The sequence below is a fragment of the Phascolarctos cinereus genome, unplaced genomic scaffold, assembly GCF_003287225.1.
Source record: "Phascolarctos cinereus isolate Bilbo 61053 unplaced genomic scaffold, phaCin_HiC Scaffold_8;HRSCAF=390, whole genome shotgun sequence".
NCBI lineage: Eukaryota > Metazoa > Chordata > Mammalia > Diprotodontia > Phascolarctidae > Phascolarctos > Phascolarctos cinereus.
In genome coordinates, this window is record NW_027556291.1 from 4,674,478 (window position 1) to 4,695,352 (window position 20,875).

Genomic DNA, 20,875 nt, shown 5'->3' on the forward strand with positions numbered 1-20,875 from the left:
GCAGAAAATGCAAACTGCAGGGCTTGGGAACGGGATGGTGTTTCATATCAAAAGTACAGATCAAATCAAGAGCTAGACTTATTTTCAGGCAATCAGCAAGCATTTCTTAAGTACCCACTATGTGTCTGGCACTGTGCTAGGTACTTGGGATACTGACTGAAATGTCACAGCCCTTCTTAAGGAGGGAGACAACATATATGATTAAGTACAGAGTAAAGACAAGGTACTTTGGTGAAGGAAGAAACTGATGACAATAACAATAGCTACCATTTATATTATTTAATCCTCACAGCAACCCTGGGATGTAGGTGCTATGATTATCCCCATCTTTTTTTTTTTTTGGCTAGGCAATGGGGTTAAGTGACTTGCCCAAGGTCACACAGCTAGTAGGTGTTAAGTGGCTGAGGTCGGATTTGAACTCAGGTCCTCCTGAATCCAGGGCCGACGCTCTATCGGCTGCGCCACCTAGCTGTCCCAATTATCCCCATTTTACAGATAAGGAAACTGAAGCTGAGAGATACTGGACTTGCCCAAGGCTGCATTTGAACTCAGGTCTTCCTGACTCCCAAATCCAACACTGTGCACAGTATCACCTAGTAGATGGGGGGGGGCACATGTTCAGAAAGATTTCATGTAATTTAAAATGTGGAGCTCAGTCTTGATAGACTGTATTCAATGAAATAGCCAAGGAGGGAATGTATTTGAAGCATGGGCATGAGATAGGAAATGGAGTACCCGGAGCAGGTCCTTGCCTCCCTCCAGGCCTCACTTTCCCCATCTGTAATACCCGGGCTTGGACTAGCTGCATGTTCCCTAAGGTACCGCCCAGCTGCAACACTCCACAAACCTTTGAAATGTAGGCTTCATTCATTGGATACAACAGCATCAAATAGGATGCTGGGAAATGCCCCCATGGGGGGGGGGCGAGTGCAGCAGGTGCCAGGGAGTTCGCGGGCCTCAGAGGCCATCAGGGCCAACCTCCTCATTTCACAGAGGAGCACGCTGAGGGCCAAGGAGGGTAAGGGATTTGCTCAAACGAGATCATCCGTATAAAGTGCTTTCTAAAGTTGAAAGAGCCATAAAACTGGTAACTAATATTACCAGTAAGTTTCTTCTCCGTTCTGCGCCCGTTTACCCCTCTACTGAAAGAAGACGTAGAGGCCAATGGGATCCGACGTTCCTGGTCTGAGCGCTGACGTCTAGAAGAGGGTAAACCAAGTCGGCCGCCGCCCCTCCCCTGTTCCGCCCCTCGCCCCGCCCCCTCCCGCCAAAGGCTGCCCGCCTCAGAGTGCGCCTGCGCCCGCGCCTGCGCTCGGCAGCCAACGGGGCTCTCTTCCTCGAAGGGTAGACTCCGCCCCGCCCCGCTCCGCCCAGCAATCTGCGCGAGGCGGGCGGAGAAAGCGCGCCGGGAGACATGCGGCTGGTGAGCTGGAACATAAATGGGATCCGGCGATCGCCTGAGGACCTGCGGCGCCTGCTCGACTCCCTGGGGGCCGATGTGACCTGCCTGCAGGAGACCCGAGTCACTCGTGAGAATCGAGGCGTGCCCCTCCTCCCAACCCGACACCCCCCCGCCCCCAGGAGACCGTCGCCCCCCGCCGCCCAGGACAGGACCTCTCCCTTCTAGTCCTCCCCCTGCCCCCAAAGATCACGTTCTCCCCCAAAACAGCCTTACCCCCAGGACTACCCTGCCCCCTAAAGGGACACCCTCCCCCCCACACACTCTTTTAGCACTGCCCCCAGGGCCGCCTCCTCCCAAAAAATCATCCTCTCCCTCCCCTAGTTCTGACCCCCCCTTAGAGGATCCATCCCCCTAATCCCCTCTGACCCTACCTCCAAGAGACACCCTCTTCTACCCAGTTCTTCCCGTCCCCAACGATCACCTCCCCAAAGCACCACACTGATACCCCCCCTCCCAAGTTATCCCCACCAGACTCCAGCTGACCCAGTAGCTCTCCCGTAGAGCCCCCTCCCAGGATTATCTCCACTTCCCTCTCTTCCCCCACTCCCCCAGTGCTGACACTATTCTACAAGATGCCCCCAACTCCTTAAAATGCTTCGGGGCTGCCTCTGTGGGTTTGGCTTAGGGGCCAGGCAGTTCCTCTGGCCACCCTGCAGGGAGCAGGGCTGTGGCTCCAGAGCCCTGCCCACGGTGGCGGATCTCCCCCAACCTGGTCATTTCTTCTCTGGCCCCCAGGGGACCTGCTGGAAGAGCCCCTGGCCATAGTGGACGGATACAGCTCCTATTTTAGCTTCAGCCGAGTTCGCAGTGGCTACTCAGGTGTGTGGGATCTGGCGTGTTGGGCAGGCTTTTTGGAGCCTTGGTTTTCCACTATAAATGGGTTTAACAAGACTTGTACCACGTGCTGCCTATCCAGAGTTTTTATCAGCACGAAACAACAGCTGTGGTCATAATTATGGCTACTATTATTAGAACGTTTACATTTTGGGGCAGCTAGGTGGCGCAGTGGATAGAGCAACGGCCCTAAAGTCAGGAGGACCAGAGTTCAAATCCAGCCTCAGACCAAACACTTGACACTAGCTGTGTGACCCTGGGCAAGTCACTTAACCCCAATTGTCTTAAAAAAAATTAAACATTAGAGGGAAACAAAATGTCAGTTGGGGGAATAACTAAAAATCTATGTTGACTTTTTTTCTGCTCTGAATGATATATGTGACTCTGAATAAGTCGCTTCTTTTCAGGTTGACATTTTCCCTCTGAAAAATGAGGAACTTTGGGCTGAATTTTTTCTAAGGTCTATTTCCATTTTCGACATTTTGTGACCCAAATCCCGTCCCCTTTCTGGGGCTCACTTTCCCTGTCTGTAGAATTAGATATTGTTTAAGCTCCTTTCCACTCCTTACAAGCTGTGACACTAAGGCCCTTTCTTGAAATGAAGGGGGTGAAACTAGATGAGTTTTAAGGCCCGTTTCACCTCCAGATCCTATGAATCTCTGAAGGCCCTTGGTTAGAGTAGCAATAGGACAGTATATCCTATATAATTCAGTTTCCTCCTTGCAACATCTCAATTGGTATGCTTAGACTATAATCACTAGCTCTTTACAAATATTTTCTCTTTTGATCCTCACAACAACCTTGGGAAGTAGGTACTATTATTATCCCCACTCTACAGATAGGGAAACTGAGGCACAGCAGTTCAGTGAGTTGTTCAGGGTCACACAGCTAGTAAGCCTCTAAGGCCAGATTTGAACTCAGGTCTTCCTTAGTTGAAGTCCAGGCCTCTGTCTACTTCCCCACCTTGCTGACCTGGGTTTGCCTCCCAGCTCCACTGCCTGCTGATTACATCATTTTAGAGAAGCTTCTTCCCTTCTCTGGACCTGAGTTTCCCCTGTTATAAATGAAAGGGTTGGGTTATCAGAGGTGGGGAACCTTCAGCCTTGAAGCCACATGGGGCTCTTTAGGTCCTCAAGTGTGGTCCTTTGACTGTGGCCTCCAGACTGAAGGTTCCCCACCCCTGGATTAGATGGTTGCTATGGACTTTTCCATCTCTCCATCCTAGGGTTCTCAAACTTTTTGGACTCAGGACCCCTTTAGACTCTTTTTAAGGACCTCTCCTAAAGAGCTTCTGAGTCCTGGTTCTGTAACTAGGTTTACTGTCATGACACCTTGGACAAGTCCTTTCCCTTCTCTAGCCGGGAATTTCCCATTCCATAAAATAAAGGGGTTGACCTACAACAATGTAAATGGAAGGATCAACAAAACAATAAAATCTGAGAAATCATAATGACTGAACTTAGCCCCAAGAAAAAACATCTCCCTCCCCTCCTCCCTGCCTCCCCCCTCCCTCTCTCCCTCCCCCCCTCCCCCCCCCCCAGGGTGTGGATGCAGAAGGCGATGAGGCCTTGGAAGACTTTTTCCAGTTGTGCTTCGTTTTGCCTCCTCACCTCTTCCTCTTAAAATCCCGGGCTTCCCTCAAGACTCAGTTCAAATGCTGCTTTCTAGAGGAAGCCTTTCCTGATATCCCTGGATGCTAGGGAAAGGAACAAGCATTTATTAAGCATGTACTGTATACCAGGCACTGTACTAAGGGCTTTACAAATATTATGTACTTTGCTTCTCACAAGTACCCTGGGAGGGAGGGGCTATTATTTTCCCCATTTTACAGATGAATAAACTGAGGCAAACAGGTGAAGTGACTTGCCCAGGGTCACACAGCTAGTGTCTGGGGACAGGATTTGAACTCAGATCTTCCTGACTTCAGTCCTATTTAACCGCTGCTACACCTAGTTGTCTCTCTCTAAAGATACTTTCTCCATACTCTGTATTTTGTGTGTTATTATTCACATCAAGTCTCCCCCGCTGGAATGTAAGTTTCTTGAGGACGGGGACTATTTCTACCTTTCTCCCCAGCACTGAGCACACTATAGGATGAACAGTAAGTACTTAATCTTGGTTGATTGATTACCTGCCTCTCCTGTCTTCTCCCTGAGCCCTCCTGCTCATGGACAGGTCCCTTCCCTTTTCTGTGTGACAGACAGTGCCTCCCCCCACTCCAGAAACCCAAAGCAATGAGCCTGGAGCTGATAGCTTCTTCCAAGCTCGGGAAGGTGGGGTCCCTTAATCTCTTTTATCATTCTGTGACTCATTGTCTCTGTGCCTGCCTGTCTCCGCCCCCCCCCCAGGTGTGGCCACCTTCTGTAAAAACAATGCCACTCCAGGGGCAGCGGAAGAAGGCTTGACCAGCCTACTAACCAATCACCAGGGCGCTGTGGGCTCCTACGGGAACACAGAGGAGTTCACTGAAGATGAGTTGCGGGCTCTGGACAGCGAAGGCCGGGCAGTCCTCACTCAGCACCAGATACGGTAAATGTTGGCGCTTTTCTTTTTTTCTTTTTGCTAGGCAGTGGGGTTGAGTGACTTGCCCAGGGTCACACAGCTAGTAAGTCTTATGTGTCTGAGGTCAAATTTGAACTCAGGTCCTCCTGAATCCAGGGCTGGTGCTCCTTGGCACTTTCTGACCTGCAGCCAAGGCCTCTTCTACTTATACCTCCCTTAGTGGCATTGGGGTCAGTACTAAATAGCTGCTACCTCCTGAATTAAATGGGCTGGTGTGGGGGGAAGGGAATTGAAACATTTGATAACTGTCCCTGATAAATAAAAAGCCATATTCCAAATTCCATGCCTTTGATGTATCTGTGCTCTCAGCAGTATGGGCCTTGCCTTCACCTCTGCAGATTGTGGCCCATCCTGGACCACTTTTATCCATGATCTTCTCCCATTTCTGCATAGGAGGTCCACCCAGTGTGCTAGAGGCCTTCCAGCAGATAGAGTGTAGAGAAGCCAGGGGAGCATTCTGGCTTGCCATGGGGTACTGCTCTTTCCTTGGCATACATCACTTCTCCTGCGCAATTCTGGGCTGGGATTTTAAAAATATTATTTTCTTTACATTCAAAGGAAATTTTAAAATTTTTTCACTGATGTCTTTTGTTTTTCCATCACAGTAATTTCTTTTTTTCCCTCCAAAATTTATTATTTATTTATTTTTAGCTTCATTTTCTTTTAAATTTTGAGTTCGAATTCTTTCCCTCCCACTCCTCTCCCCCAGTCATTGAGAAGGCAGAAAATGTGATATCAGTTACATGTGTGAAATCATGCAAAACATTTCCATATTAGTCATATTGAAAAAAAGTAAGAAAAATAAAGAAAGTGCTTATGCTTCAGTGTTCACTCTGCACTCAGATTGGGAATAGCTAATTCCGGGGCAGCTAGGTGGCGCAGTGGATAGAGCACCAGCCCTGAAGTTAGGCAGGACCTGAGTTCAAATGCAGCCTCAGATCAAACACTTGACACTTACTAGCTTTGTGACCCTGGGCAAGTCACTTAACCCCAGCTGCCTAAGGGGGGGAAAAATTAGAGAATAGCCAATTCATTCACAGTTGATCATACAGTATTGCTGTTACTATATACAGTACCCTTGTGGTTCTACTCATTTCATTTTGCATCAGTTTGTGTAAGTCTTTCCAGGTTTTTCCAAGAGCATCCTGCTTGTCATTTACTATATTTGTTATAACATTTATTATAACACAATCGTATTCCATCACAGTCACAGACCACAGCTTGTTTAGTCATTCATCCCTTCAATTTCCAGTTTTTTGCCAGCACAAAAAGAGCTGCTAGAAATATTTTTGTATATATTGGTCCTTTTCCCTTTTTCTTTGATCTCTTTGGGATACAGACCTACTAGTGGTATTGATGGGTCAAAGGGTATGCATAGTTTTATAACCCTTTGGGCATAGTTCCAGGATGGCTGGATCAATTTATAAACTCTGCCAAGAGTGCATTAGTGTCCCAATTTTTCCACATCCCCTCCAGCATTTATCATTTTCCTTATCTGTCATGTTAGCCAGCCTCATAGGTGTGAGGTGGTACCTCAGAGCTGCTTTAATTTGCATTTCTCTAATCAATAAGGATTTAGAGTAGGTAGTTTTGATTTCTTCTTTTTTTCTTTTAGAGAAATGCTAAACTTACATAAGAAAAGAAAAAGAAACATGTGAACTTAAATATAAAATAAGAAAAAACAAAAATGTCATGTGCACAGCAGAACATAGGAGAGGATTCACATTATGTAGCAATAACTTTTCCTTTCAAGAAAGCCTGTATATTAAATACTGCCTGTTATGTTGAACGCTGTCCAGCTTTTCTTTGCTTCCTTGTAGGTTTTCTTTTGTTCTCTGCTGTTTACTTTTTACTTTGTCCTTTTTTCCTCCTCCTTCCCCCCCATCTACCACCCCAAGGCTACAGTTGAGCATTGGATATATTTATATATAGGTATCTATATATACATACACTTATATATATATATATATATATACACACACACACACACACACACACACATACATACATATACATATACTTTCCCTAAAAGATTCTACTCCTTATCTTTGTTTTTGTTTGTGCATATCTCTTTATTTTTCCTATCTCTCCTAACTCCTCTACTTTACTTTTACCTTACTCTACTGTTACTTAACCTACCCCAACTCCAGCAATCCCTCCCTTATCCTCCCATTCCCCTAAATCTAAACTAAACCCTTCTATTTCCTCCTTTTAACCCATTCCCACACCTTCCTGTGTAAAAATCCCTCCTTTATCCTCTCCCCTCTCCCTATCCCCTTAGAGTTTTATTTCTTTCTAAATTTAGAAGACTTTTAAATTCTTCTAAATGTATATATATTTTCCCCTCTTAAACCCATTCCCCATGAGAATAGGTTTCCAGAACTAACAGCCCCCCTCCCCCATCTAATTCCTCTATATTGGTTCTTCTTACATCTCATTTATAAAAGGCAATTACTCTTTTAGCTGTACTTGAATAGTTTTACTTTTTGGAGTCATATGCTCAGGTCTACCCCAGTCTTCCTTATAAGTTACCTAATTACTAGTAACAATCTTAGCCATAGGTTTTACATTTTTCGTACATAAAAGGTAAACATTCTATACTTATTTAATCCCTTGTAATTGGTCATTGGTATGTACCTTCTATTTCTCTTGGCTCTCATGTATTAAATCTTCTATTGACTTCAAGATTTGTTTTTTTAACAGAGGCCTGAAAGTCCAACAATTGATCAAATGTCCATTTATTTTTTCATTCAGAATTATGCTTAGCTTTGCTGGGTATGCTTAGCTTTGTTCTTTGATATACAGTGTTCTAGGACCTGCGATCTTTTAGTGTGATTCTAATTGTGGTACCACTGTATGGAAATTACTTTTTTCATGTTGCTCGGAATATTTTGTCCTTGATCTGGGGGTCTTGAAATTTGACTATGATATTCCTGTGAGTTTTCCTCATAGGATCCCTTTCAGGTGGTGATTGGGGGATTTTTTCTTTTTCTATTTTCCCCTCTTGTTCTAAGGCTTCAGGATAATTTTCTTTAATTATTTCTTGTATTATTGCATCAAGATTCTTTTTTTGATCAGAACTTTCAGGTAGTCCAATTATCATGTTTTCTCTTTTTGATCTGTTCTCTAGATCTATTTTTTTTATGAGATGTTTCATATTCTCTTCTATTTTTTTATTCTTTTTTTTTTAATTTCTTTATCTCTTAAAACTTTTCTGGCTTCCCCTTGCCCAACTGTGATTTTCAAGGAGTCATTTTCTTCCTTAAGATTCTGATCTCCTTTTCTAATTAGTTGACTTTCTTTTATAATCTTGTTTTTCTTGTATTATTCTTATTTTTCTTTTTAGTTTTTCCTCAGTCTCTCATTTGATTTTTAAAGTCTTTTTTAAGTTCTTCAATGAGTTCTTTTTGGAGAGGTGACCATTTGATATTACTCTTTGGGGTAGAAGAGGGTTTCTTTGCTTCAGTATCTTCTGGAGACACACCCCGATTTTCTCTATTCCCATAGTAGTTCTCTATGGCTGGATTCTTTCTCCTTTGTCTGTTCATTTTTTGAGTAATAATTTCATTTTTATAATCACCTCTAGTCCTGGGGTATAAGGGATGGTGCCTCTAATCCTTTTCAGTTCACCCTTCTGACCTTGAACTCAAACCAAGAGCTCCAGCTTCCTGTAAGTGCCCACAGCAGAGACGTCCCCCACCCCACTGCTTCTGCACTCGCCAGGCTTGTGCTGGTTCCTTCTTGCCCGCACCTCACCTCCACAGCACCACTGGTTCTGGCATTCCTTGTCAGCAGAGGTCCCATTGATCTTCCCCGGGTCAGACACCCACCTCCCCTCACTGTCCTGAGGGTAAAAGTTCCTGTGGCTGGGGCAGAGGCAGCCTCCCAGCTCAGCTAACCCCAGGGCTTGCTGCTTGCTGTTGAAGCTGACCCAAGCCTGGGGGTGTTTACTCTTTACAGGGAGGAAATCTGGTCCACGATTTTTCTTCATATCTTCTCCTATTGTCCCAGGAGGACCCTTCTTCTGCCCCTCCTCTTACTTGTTTTCACAGCTCTAAGTTCGCCCAGAGGTACTATTTTATCTCTTTTGTGGAGGAAAATCTTGACAGCTTCAAACTTTCTGACCTACTCTGCCATCTTCCTAGAATCCTCTCCAATTCCTTCTTTTGAAAACTGCCTGTTCATGTCATTTGACAATTTACCAGTTGGGGAATGACTCATATTTTTATAAATTGGACTCCCTTCTCTATATATTTGAGAAATGAAGCCTTTATCAGAGAAACTTGCTGTAAAAAATTTTTTCCCAGTTTCCTGCTTTCCTTCTAATCTTGGCTGTATTGATTTTGTTTGTGCAAACCCTTTTTAATTTAATGTAATCAAAACTATCTCTTTTACATCCCAAAATACTCTCTGTCTCTTGTTTGGTCATAAATTTTTCCCTTATCCATAGATCTGACAGGTAAATTTTTCCATGCTCTCCTAATTTGCTTATCACTCTTTATGTCTAAATCATGTAGCCATTTTGACCTTATCTTGGTATACAGTGTGAGATGTTGGTACGTGCTTTCTTTCCGCCAAACTGCTTTCCAGTTTTCACAGCAGTTTTTCAAATAGTGAGTTCTCGTCCCAAAAGCTTAAGTCTTTGGGTTTATCAAAGAGTAGATGACTATGGTCATTTGCTGCTACATCACAGTAATTTCTTGTTGTTTCCTCCCCCTCTACCAACACCCCCCCCCCGTCAAATTATGCTCCTTAACAAATAAAAATAGTTGAAGCACAATAATAGAGTGACTATGTGACACGTGCCCCCACCTCTCTGCCAAGTTTCATTATCTGCTTTCGGGAACCAAGATGGTTCTTATAATCACTCAGTCTGATTTCCCTCTAGCAAGCTTCTCATTTCTATTATTGTCATTACATATATGTGTGTGTGTGTGTGTGTATCTCAATCAATGATTGTGTATATCGTTCTCTGCATCAGTTCATACTTCCCCTGTTTCTCAGAATCCTTCATAGTTGTGATTTCTTACTGAATAATATTAATCTATTATATTCATACACTCCAGTTCCCCTCTTGCCCAGGCCACAGACACACTGTGTCTAGTCCCTGCTGCAGCTATGGGGTGTATCCACAGCCTTGCTGTCTGTCTTGTCATCTGCCTTACACGGCAATGTGGCAGTGATGTGCATAGAATTGAATTGGCATATTGTTGTTCTGGCTTTTCCTATAGCACTTCACTTGCCGTTTTCCTTATTTTATGGTTTTCTTCATATTTGGTATTTCTTAAGATTGAAGCGTGGGATTTCCAAGTGGACTGCATCTGGAAGGGCCTCTAGTGCAAATGCTTCCTCTTACCTCACCAATGAGCAGAGAGGGCCAAAAAGTAGCAGAACTGAGGTTGAGCTCAGGTCTGTGATTCCAAATCCAGCATTCTTCACACCACAGTCAATCTTGCCATGTGGTTTTGTATTCTTCACATTTGCAACAAGATTAAATTAATATACCATTTGTTCAGCAATTTACTCATCTTTGGACATGTGGGTGACTTCCAGTTCTTTGTTTTTGCAAACAAAGTTGCTCTGGGTGTTGAGAAAGATAGGGGAGAGAGAAATGAAGAAAAGGATGGGAACAGGGGAAAGAGACAGAGGGAGAGAGATGGGGGAGAGGGAAGAGGAGAGAGATGGAGAACAGGGAGAGGGAGAGAGAGAGAGAGGAGTGAGATGGAAAGGAAAGGGGAGAGATATGGAGAAAAAGGATGGGGAGAGGGAGAGAGAGATGGAGGAGCAAGATGGAGAGGAAGGGGGAGAGAGATGGAGAAAAGGGCTGAGGAAAGGGAGAAAGAGAAGGGGAGAGAGATGGGGGAGAGGGAAGAGGAGAAAGATGGAGAAAAAGGATGGGGAGAGGGAGAGAGATGGAGGAGCAAGATGGAGAGGAAAGGGGAGAGAGATGGAGAAAAGGGCTGAGGAAAGGGAGAGAGAGATGGGGGAGAGATGAGAGACAAAAGAGGGAAAGAAGCTCCTTGAACATTGTCTCTGACATTTATTATTTTGTCTTTTGTCTTTTTTGCGAATTTGCAGTGAATGAAGTGAATGAGATGAAAGCTCAGGCTTATTTGCATGGGTGTTTTCTTCATGTTATTGCTTTGGAGTGTTGTTTCCAATGGTGGTTAATGGCTGGCAGTTGTTTTGAGACTTTTCTGTCCTTTGAGCACGTCTCTCTTGAAGGATGGCTTAGCCACACACATGTCACTATATCTCGGGCGTCAGGATCACAACAGAGAGATTTCCTGTGAAGATTCCCCCCCCCCATGCTTTTCTTCTTACTCCAGGCATATTAATTTTGTTCATGCAAATACCTTTCAAATTCATTTAGTTGAGATTAGTTGTTTTATCTTTCATAATCACTCCTATCCCTTCCTTGTTCAGGTAAGACTTCAGTCCCTAGCCATGGAGCTGTGAAAAAGTTCCCTGAGCTCATTGTCTTCTCATTTTTTTGTGGTTTGACCCTTTATTATTCAGGTCACATCAGTTTGGAGTTTATTGTGGTCTATGCCAGGATCTTTCACTTCCTCTAAGGCCAGCTTATACAGGGTGTCTCAAAAGTCTTTGTGCAGCTTTAAGCTGTTAAAGTTTAGCTGCATTAAGACTTTTGGCTCACCTTGGAGTATTTCTGGTCCCATTTGCTCCATACTGTCCTGAGTACTAGTTACTTCTGGGAAGCCCCAAATTTACTTATCACGGGTGGGATGCAGACTTCCTAGACGGGTAGAGTAGGGAAGGCAACGTTGGTACTATGAAGAGAACAGTGAATGTGGAGGCAGAAGCTATGGGTACAAATCCCATCTCTGCCACTGATGACCTTTGTGTCCATGGGCAAGTCAAGTGACCCCTCTGAACTTCAGTTTCTTTCCCTATAGAATGAGGGGCTGGACTTGGTGACTTCAAGGACTCTCCTATCTGATCCTCTACTAAATTTGGTGATTTTTACTTCCAAAATGTCTCTCCCATCTGGCCCCTCCTTTCCACTTACATCCTACTTGAGGCCCTCCTAAGATCTCATTTGAAATAGTACAGAATAGCTTTGGGCTCCCTGCCTCAGATTTTTGCCCACTCTAGTCCAGCCTCCACACAGCTGCAGAAGTGATTTTCCTAACCTCAGGGTTTCCTATTACCTCTCAGGTCAAACTTTCTCCCCCCATTTCTCCATATATTCCTTTTCTTCTCCTCTTCCTTTCCTTTTTTAAGATCATCATCAAGAATAAGATTATTCTTATTAAGAATTTTTATTAAGAATGGCTAGCTCCGCAAAGCATTTCACAAATATTATCTCATTTGATCCTTACAACAACCCTAGGAAGGTAGGTGCTATTATGACCCCCATTTTACAGTTTAGGAAACTGAGGCAGACAGGAATGAAGTGACTTGCCCAGGGTCACACAGCTAGGAAGTATTTGAATTCAGGTCTTCCTGACTTCAGGCCCAGCACTCTGTGCAGTATACCATCTGGATTCCCAATGACCTGTATACTCCAGGGGACACATGTATCATCTCCTCATATTAAAAAGCAAACATTTCAGCTTGGTTTAGTACATTATGATTGCTAGCTCATAATTACCTTTTTGTTTTACTTGACTTCTATATTTTTACTTCAAAGATTCTGTATGACTCTGGTCTTTTCATAAGGAATGCTCGGAAGTCCTCTGTTTAACTAAAGGGGGCATCCCCTCAATTTCCAATTCTTTGCCACCACAAAAAGCTGCTATGAATATTTTTGTACATATAGAGCCTTTTCTTTTTTATTGATCTCTTTGGGATACAGACCTAGTAGTACTGTTGCTGGGTCAAAGGGAATACAGAGTTTTATAGTCCTTTGGGCATAGCTCCAAATTGCTTTCTAGGGTGGTTAGATCAGTTCACAACTCCACCAACAGTACTTTAGTGTCCCAATTTTCCCACATCCCCTCCAGCATTTGTCATTTTCTTTTTCTGCCCTATTAGCCAATCTTATAGGTGTGAGATGATACCTCACAGTTTTAATCTGCATTTCTCTGATCACTAGTGATTTAGAACATTTTTTCATATGACTATAGATAGCTTTGACTTCTTCTGAAAGCTACCTGTTCATATCCTTTGACCAATTATCAATTGGGGAATGACTTGCATTTTTATAAATTTGACTTAGTTCTCTATATGTTTAAGAAATGAGGCCTTTATCAGAAAAACTTGCTGTAAAATATTTTTCACTGTTATGGTTACTGTGTATTTCTCTCCATCCTGTTTTCCCCCCATTTATCTCTCTCTCTCTCTCTCTCTCTCTCTCTCTCTCTCTCTCTCTCTCTCTCTCTCTCTCTCTCTGTGTGTCTCTCTCTCTCTGTGTGTCTCTCCCCCTCCCTTCCCCTCTCTCCCTCCCTCCCTGTCCTTTCACTCCATCCCTCCTCAAAAGTGTTTTGCTTCTGACCACCACCTCCCTCAATCTGCCCTCCTTTCTATCACACACTCCCCTTCTCTTATTCCCTTCCCCTCCTACTTCCCTGTAGGGTAAGATAGATTTCTATACCCAACTGAGTGTGTACGTTATTCCTTTTTTGAGCCAGTTTTGATGAGAGTATGGTTCTCGTGCTCCCCCCCCATCCCCTCTACTATATAAGCTCTTTTGTACCTCTTTCATGTGAGATAATTTACCCCTTTCTTCCTCTCCCTTCCCCCTTCTCCCAGTGAATCTCTCTGTCACCACTTAATTTTATTTTTTTAGATTTCGTCCCATCATATTCAACTCCCACCCGTACCCTCTATCTATGTTTACTCCTTCTAACTGCCCTAATAACGAGAAAGTTCTTAGCAATTACAAATATCATCTATCCTTGTCAGAATGTAAATAGTTTAACCTTATTGAATCCCTTTTAATTTCTCTTCCTGTTTACCTTTTTATGCTTCTCTTGAGTCTTGTATTTAAAAGTTAGATTTTTTTTTTCAGTTTTGGTCTTTTCATCAGGAATTCTTGAAAGTCTTCTATTTCATTAAATATCTATTTTTTTCCCCTGAAGAATTATACACAGTTTTGCTGGTTAGGTGATTCTTGGTTGTGATCCTAGCTCCTTTGTCCTCTAATATCATATTCCAGTCCCCTCTGGTCCTTTAATGTAGAAGCTGCTAAATCGTGTGTTATCCTGACTGTGGCTTGAGGATATTTGAATTGTTTCTTTCTGGCTGCTTGAGATAGTTTGTCCTTGATCTGGGGGATCTGGAATTGGCTATAATATTCCTGGGAGTTTTCATTTCGAGATCTCTTTCAGGAGGAGATCAGTGGAATCTTTCAATTTCTGTTTTACCCTCTGGTTCTAGGATATCAGGGCAATTTTCCTTGATAATTTCTTTAACTATAATGTCTAGGCTCTTTTTTTTCCTTTATCATAGCTTCTAGGTAGTCCAGTAATTCTTAACATGACTGCCACGTAGTCTAATAATTCTTAAATTATCTCTCCTCAATCTGTTTTCCAAGTCCGTTGTTTTTCCCAATGAGATATTTCACATTTTCTTCCATTTTTTCATTCTTTTGATTTTGTTTTATTGTTTTTTTGATGTCTCTTGGAATTGTTAGCTTCCAGTTATGCAGTTCTAATTCTTAAGTAATTATTTTCTTCAGCGAGTTTTTATACCTCCTTATCTGTTTGGTCAGTTCTACTTTTTAATGGGTTCTTTTCTTCAGTGAATTTTTGTAAAAAGCCTCTTACTATTTGGCCTATTCTGCTTTTTGAGGTATTATTTTCTTCAATATTTTTTTTATGCCTCCTTTACCAAGCTGTTAATCTTTGTTTCTTTCTTACATCACTGTCATTTCTTTTCCCAGTTTTCCCTCTACTGCTCTTATTTGATTTTAAAAATCCTTTTGGAGCTCTTCGAAGAATTCTTTTTGGGGGCCTGAGACCGATTCACATTTTGATTTGAAGCTTTGCATAGAGCAGTTTTGACTTTGTTGTCTTCTGAGTTTGTGTTTTGACCTTCCCTGTCACCATAGTAACTTTCTGTGGTCAGATTCTTTTTGTTGTTGTTTGCTCATTTTCCAGCTTATTTCTTGATTTTGAACTTTATGTTAAAGTTGGCCTCTGCTCATCCCAAGCTTCAGGGTTTTTGTGCTGCAGTTTTCAGTGCTTCCATTTCTACCTCCATCCCTTTTGCTGTTTATTACTCTTAAGGGAGCCAAGACTTTGAACGGTAATTTGTGTGAGAAAGAATTAGGAAGTGGACTAAGAGTTGGCTGAGAAAATGGACCTTCCACTGGGTTATGGTCTCCTTTGAAATTTAAAAGGTCGGGACAGGACTTATTTGAGGGGGGGAACAGCAAAGCAGGGGGACAGTCTTTACTGGCTGTGGAGGAAGATCCCTTCACTAGGTTAGTGCATGCAAAGTACTTGGGAAATTTCAAGTGCTGGCCTTGTGATTATTATTCCTCTGTAGCACTTCAGATGGGCATGAAAAGACCTTGACGATAATGAATGTTTACTGCCCCCACGCGGACCCTGAGAAGCCTGAACGGTTGGTCTACAAGCTACGTTTCTACCGACTCCTGCAGCTCCGAGCTGAAGCTCTCCTGCAGGCAGGCAGGTGGGAACCAATCCGGCAACAGGAGGTAGTGGGAGACAGTGCAGAGAGGTCTAGAATTGGCTGCCTCAGGCTCTAGGCCTGGCTGTCTTCCTTAGGCCCCTGGCAACCTTGGGCAGATTCTTTCTTTTTTTCTGGATCTTGGTTTCCTCATTTATAAAATAAGGGTTAGTAGATGCTCTAGATGCTCCCTGAGGTTCCTTCCAGTGAGCAACCTTGGCCAAGTAGCTGCTCTGGGCCCACTGCCGACCTGCCTGCTGAGTTGGGAGCCCTCGAGGAGTTACTACTGGCCAGCCCCCTCCCCACGCAAGAGAAGGGACACGTCCCAAGCTTGTCCATTCATTCATTCATTCCAGGAACCTTTATAAAGCGCTCCACGCTGGAGGAGAGTCACTGCAGACAAGAAGTGGCCCCTCTGAACCTCAGGGTCCAATAAGGCAATGAGGCACAGATAGGCAGCTGTAATCTACAGTATTAAACACTATAGGCATCCGAGAGCTGAGAGCTGAGGGAGACTGGGGAGGGCAGTGCAGGCTTCCTAAAGGTAGTGAGTAACTGGAGCTGGCTTTACAAGAAGAGGGAGGACGGAAGGCATTTGAGGGCCAGGAAGTAGCCTGTCCAGGAATGGAGGAGGGCCCAAGGAAGGCTGAGCCACTGCTTTGGTCAGAGCTTGAGATTTACAAAGCACTTTCCTCACAACATTGGTGGGGGTGGGGACCATCAGAGGGGGTAGGGGAGATGAAGGAGCGGGAACTGTGGTCATCTTCAGTTGTTACTGGAGAATGGAAGCCCAGAGAAGGGAAAGGCCTTGAGATGGTTGAGGGCTCCTCACAGGCCATTTTGGCTCATTCTGTGAGGGGAGGCAGGGGAAGAGCCTTTACCCTTGTACCACAGAGGGAAGAAGAGGAGGAGGAGAGAGAGGAGGAATTTGCCCACGGCCATATAGCTAGTAATTGGCAGAGCCAAGCCTCTCCCCCCATGCCTCAGAACTCCCATCTCAGGGCTCTTGCCCCTGCCTCTACCCTACCACATGGCTGCTTCCTTCCCACAATCTCAAACCACCTCTTGTGGCTGATGGACGCTTCTTCTTTCCCAGCCACGTGATCATTCTGGGCGATGTGAACACGTCTCACCGGCCTTTGGACCATTGTGACCCTGATGATCTGGTGAGGATTGCCTTTCAGCTAAGCGTGCCGCGTCTGTCTTAATCCATGTCTGTGGACACACCGTCAGCTATCCTTTTCTTCCTCTCTACCCTGTTGATCATGGAAGTATAGAATTAGACTGGGAGGGGCAGACCTTAACTAACATCCAGGCTCTGAGATGATGTCACACAGCTAGGACTTAAACCCTGCTCCTCTGACTCCAGAGACACCAGGGCTCCTAGTGATCCATCAGTTGATCTCTCTGGTTTTGAAGGCCACTTCCAGCTCTGACGTTCTTTGATTATAGGCATCTTCACCTTTCTGTAAAATGAGGGATTGGACTGTAATTGCTAAGACGCCTCCAGCTCTGACATGCAGTGTTCCTATAAAATTAAGCCTATTTTCATGCAAAAAAAAATTGCCACATAGAATCAGTATTTTTTTAATGCAGACATTTTAGATGGAAAATATATTTTAGAAGGAAAAAGCATTGGTGTTTCTCACAAACCCAGAGGCCCTCTTTGTGGCATAGGGTGCCCAGCTTAGGAAGCAGTGTCTGGTTAGCAGGTCTGGTGGTTGGGTGCCCTGGAGGGCATAGAGCGAGGCATTCACAGCTGACGGGCGTTCTTGACTTGCAGGATGGCCGGAGTGAAGGTGGTGTCACTCAGCAGGCAGTGAAGTTAGACAGAGATAGATGCTGTTTCTGTGTAGGAATCATGGCAGAGCTGGAGATGCGGGCAGGGACCAGACTGAGGAGGGCCTTGTATTCACAGAACGCTAGACTCCCAGAGACAGAAAAGACCCCAGAAGCCATTGAACAGGAATCCCTTCTACAGTGTCCTTGCAGGGGAATCCACTGCCACTCTGGGAGAGAACGCTAGGGACAGGGATCTCACTACCTCCTGAAGCAGGCCATTCCACTGTCAGGCCCTTCTCATTGCCTCTCCGAGGTTTCTACCCATTGCTCGCAGGCCTAGAATTTCATTCACACATTCATTTGTTCAAGCACCTACGGCTAAGGAGACTACTGCGTGCCGTGCTCTGTTGTTGGTGCTGAGGGGGCAGGGATTCAAAGATGCTAACGAATGTATTTGCAGGGTCACAGACCATGCCGTGTTGAGGCTTTGAGGGTTAAAAACCTTCACCTAGAAATTGGAAAGGAGGCCAGGGGAGCCCAGGGATTCCTTTCTGGGTGAGGCTGAAGACTAGAAATGTCTGTAGCCTGCTGTGCAGCACCCTGGAAAGTGCAGTGTGAGCATTGTTCTTCTCATTTTACAAAGGAAACCAGGGCCCAGAAAGAGGAAGGGTTTGCCTGAAGTTACAGTTAGTGGGGAGCCCGTGAAGGCCACCTTGAATTGGGCCTTGTGGGACCTCCCCTCTTCTCTGTGCCTCATTTTCGTCCTTTGTAAAAAGTCCCTTCCAGCTCTGACGTTCACTGATCCTGAGTCCTCTTCTGAGGCTTTCCCCCCCCCTTTCCAAATAGAGGTATTATACTCGGTTCTTTCTTCGGCTCTTGTTGGCTCTGACATTCTCTGGCTCTCGATTGCCTACCCCAGGCATGCTTTGAAGAGAACCCCGGACGCCAGTGGCTCACAGAGTTCCTGTGGCAGCCCGAGAGGGACGGTGGGCTGTTCGTTGACAGTTTCCGTCACTTCTACCCAGCCAAAGTCGGTGCCTTCACCTGCTGGTCTACCGTTACAGGGGCACGCCTCACCAACTACGGCACCCGCCTCGACTATATCCTCGGTGACAGAGCTCTGGTGCTGGGGGAGTTTGAGGACTCCTTCCTCATGCCTGAGGTGAAGGGCTCAGACCACTGCCCCGTTGGGGCCATCCTGAGGTCAGAGCTGATCCCTGCACCCCGATGTCCCCCACTCTGTACCCAGTACCTGCCAGAGTTTGCTGGGCGGCAGCAGAAACTCTCCCGGTTCCTGGTCAAACTGGACCCAAACCCTCCAGAGCCCACCTTGCCCCAGCCCCAAGGAGAAAAGAATGGTGCGCTGCCCAAGAACCGGGCTAAAAGAATCGGTGGGGACCTAGGCCGAGGCCAGCTGAGCCTCCTGAGGTTCTTCCAGGCAGGCTGTCCCCCAGAAAAACCCCTCGTCACTGGAGCCCAGGAGCCTGAGACTGATCCAGCCAGCCAGGACCCCAGGGTGGTGGCACCCCCACCCCCTGAACCAGGCGAGGGCCAGGCAGCATTTTGGAAGGCTGTTCTGAAAGGCCCGCCTCGTCCTCCCCTGTGCAAGGGCCACAGGGAGCCCTGTGTGCTGCGGACAGTGAGGAAAGCCGGGCCCAACTTTGGCCGGCAGTTCTATGTGTGTTCACGGCCTGTGGGCCACACCAGCAACCCTGCTGCTCGCTGTGACTTCTTTCTCTGGGTCTCTGGGAAGAACCCAGCCACTCACTGAGGGGCCTGCCGCTAGGCGCTTCCTCTTTGCTCCACTCCCTTAGGGGGTGGTCCTAGGTTATGGAGTCAGCATCTTTCAGTGGCTGTTTGCAAAGGCCCAAGTGGGGGCCCCAGAGCAGGCGTCAAGGGGCCTAAAAGAGGCTTAGGGGAAAGAAGGAAGCTGCTGCTAACCTGGGTCTGGTTAACTTTTTTAAAAAGATAACGTTCAGTTTCCCATTAATAAAGTTTGGATCTTGGGTGTTTCCCAAAGCTGCCCCCAGTTCTGTTCCCTACGACTCAGGGCTCTCAGGTAGATTGTGTAGGTGTGCTGTGGAAGTGACTTAATCCCATAGCACCCCTGGAGAGGGAGGGAGGTCGCCTGTCTTTTCCTCAGGGCATGGTAGAGTTCTCATTGGATCTGAAATAGCATCGGGGCCACGCCTTTGCTTTCTCAGGGAAAGGCCTGGTCTACATGGTGTGGTAGGTCCTGATGATGGAGCTGTCTCTCTGATCTGTGGGAGGTGTTTTTGTCCGACTGACTGACTGACTAGTCGGGGTGAGGAGCAGGGGATCCTGAGAGGGGGCCAGCATGCAGGGGCTCAGAGGGCACTTTCAGGGGAAGTAGCTGTAACTTGGGGTCAGAGTCGTGCCCAGGGCCCCAACATTGCTGCCAGGCACCAGAATGCCATCTTGGGGGTTGCCTTGAGGCCAGTATGCCAACCAGCAACTGTCAGTAGGGGCTCAGTACACAGAGTGCCCCAATCCCCAGTTTTCATCTTGGACCCCTAATGAGGGCTCAGGAAAAGGAGACAGGACTGAGCATGCCTGTTCCTCACTCCCAGCATGGCGCTCTGCCCGCGGGAGCTGGCGTCTTCCATCCTCTGTGTCTGCTGAGTCCAGACTAGCAGAGGTCGAGCCCCGCAGCAATCATAGTGATTCTCCTGAGGGTGAGATGCCCCCAGGAGGCCATCGGAGGGGAGTGTCCAGCATCGCCCTTGCTGGGCGTCAGCATCCTCTGAAATGAGGCTGGCAGACTAGATGGGCTTCATTCAGGGCCTGTGGTGGGGGCAGCATGTGCAAAAAAAAGTAAGTAGGTCATGTGAGGAGGGAAGTAACAGTAACTTTCTTGAACGATAGGTTTAAGAAAGGCTTCAGGAGTCGGCATCAGAGCTGAACCTTGAAGCAAATGAAAGATTCCGAGGGGAGTGAGGTGGATGGGGCAGCATGGAGAATGCCCTGTGCAAAGCCATGGAGCTGGGAGGTGCCCTCATGAAGGGCAAAGATAAGAAATAAGGCCGGAAAGGTAGCTGGGAACCAAATTATGAGTGGCCTTAAATCCCCAATGAGAGGTTCACGTTCATCTTACTGGCATTATGGTGTCACTGAGAATTTTTGACTAGGGGAGTGATGCATTTGAGTTTGACAGGATGAGGAAAGATGGATTGATGAGGGGGGAGACCCAAGGCAGGCTTTTGCACTGTAACTGCCAGGGAGGGCTAAAGTCCCGTCTGTGCAAAGAGAGTTCTAGTAACAAAGAGCTGGAAGGAAGCCGCGTGCCCTTGGTGAGAGATGGCCAGACACCTTGTGCTATGTCAGGGTGAGGAGCACATTTCGCTCTGGGATTGAGAGAAACTTGGCAGGTGCATGAACTGAAACAGGAAAACCATTTCCCTGACAACTCCAGTAATGTGAAGGCTGTGCATTATTTTGATGGACTAGACTTGGGGCCGTGATGATTCATTGAGCATCTCGGGGGCAGCGATGCAGGCCTCCTGGATGGCAGGTGTGGAGTGAGGGGTGCATTTTCACACACCGTCAGCATGTTGGTTTTGCTTGATTGGAATTACTGTATTGGCTGCTCTCCAATCGAGAGCCCTTTGGTTGGAG

General features: G+C 45.9%; 2 protein-coding genes across 2 annotated transcripts in view; one reads left to right on the plus strand and one right to left on the minus strand.

Annotated features, from left to right (window-relative positions):
• Positions 1 to 1,416, minus strand: part of LOC110203443 (uncharacterized) — a 34,117-nt gene extending 32,701 nt beyond the window's left edge. The window contains exon 1 of the mRNA XM_020979946.1: positions 1,177 to 1,416. Within this exon, the coding sequence (XP_020835605.1) occupies positions 1,177 to 1,416 (240 nt within the window). The remainder of the gene's footprint in view (positions 1 to 1,176) is intronic.
• On the plus strand, positions 1,339 to 19,258 carry APEX2 (apurinic/apyrimidinic endodeoxyribonuclease 2). Its single transcript, XM_020979960.2, has 6 exons — positions 1,339 to 1,529; positions 2,198 to 2,281; positions 4,645 to 4,825; positions 15,314 to 15,460; positions 16,554 to 16,623; positions 18,159 to 19,258. Exons 1-6 carry the CDS (start codon positions 1,415 to 1,417, stop codon positions 19,008 to 19,010), a joined length of 1,449 nt encoding a protein of 482 aa, XP_020835619.1. The 5' UTR covers positions 1,339 to 1,414; the 3' UTR covers positions 19,011 to 19,258.
• The last annotated feature ends 1,617 nt before the right edge of the window (positions 19,259 to 20,875 follow it).

Bases quoted from the DNA above. Each gene is read 5' to 3' on its own strand.
- APEX2 (XM_020979960.2), top strand. From the start codon at position 1,415: ATGCGGCTGGTGAGCTGGAACATAAATGGGATCCGGCGATCGCCTGAG. The intron at 1,530-2,197 runs GTGAGAATCGAG...TCTGGCCCCCAG, and splicing joins GCAGGAGACCCGAGTCACTC to GGGACCTGCTGGAAGAGCCC. The intron at 15,461-16,553 runs GTGGGAACCAAT...CTTCTTTCCCAG, and splicing joins GCTCTCCTGCAGGCAGGCAG to CCACGTGATCATTCTGGGCG.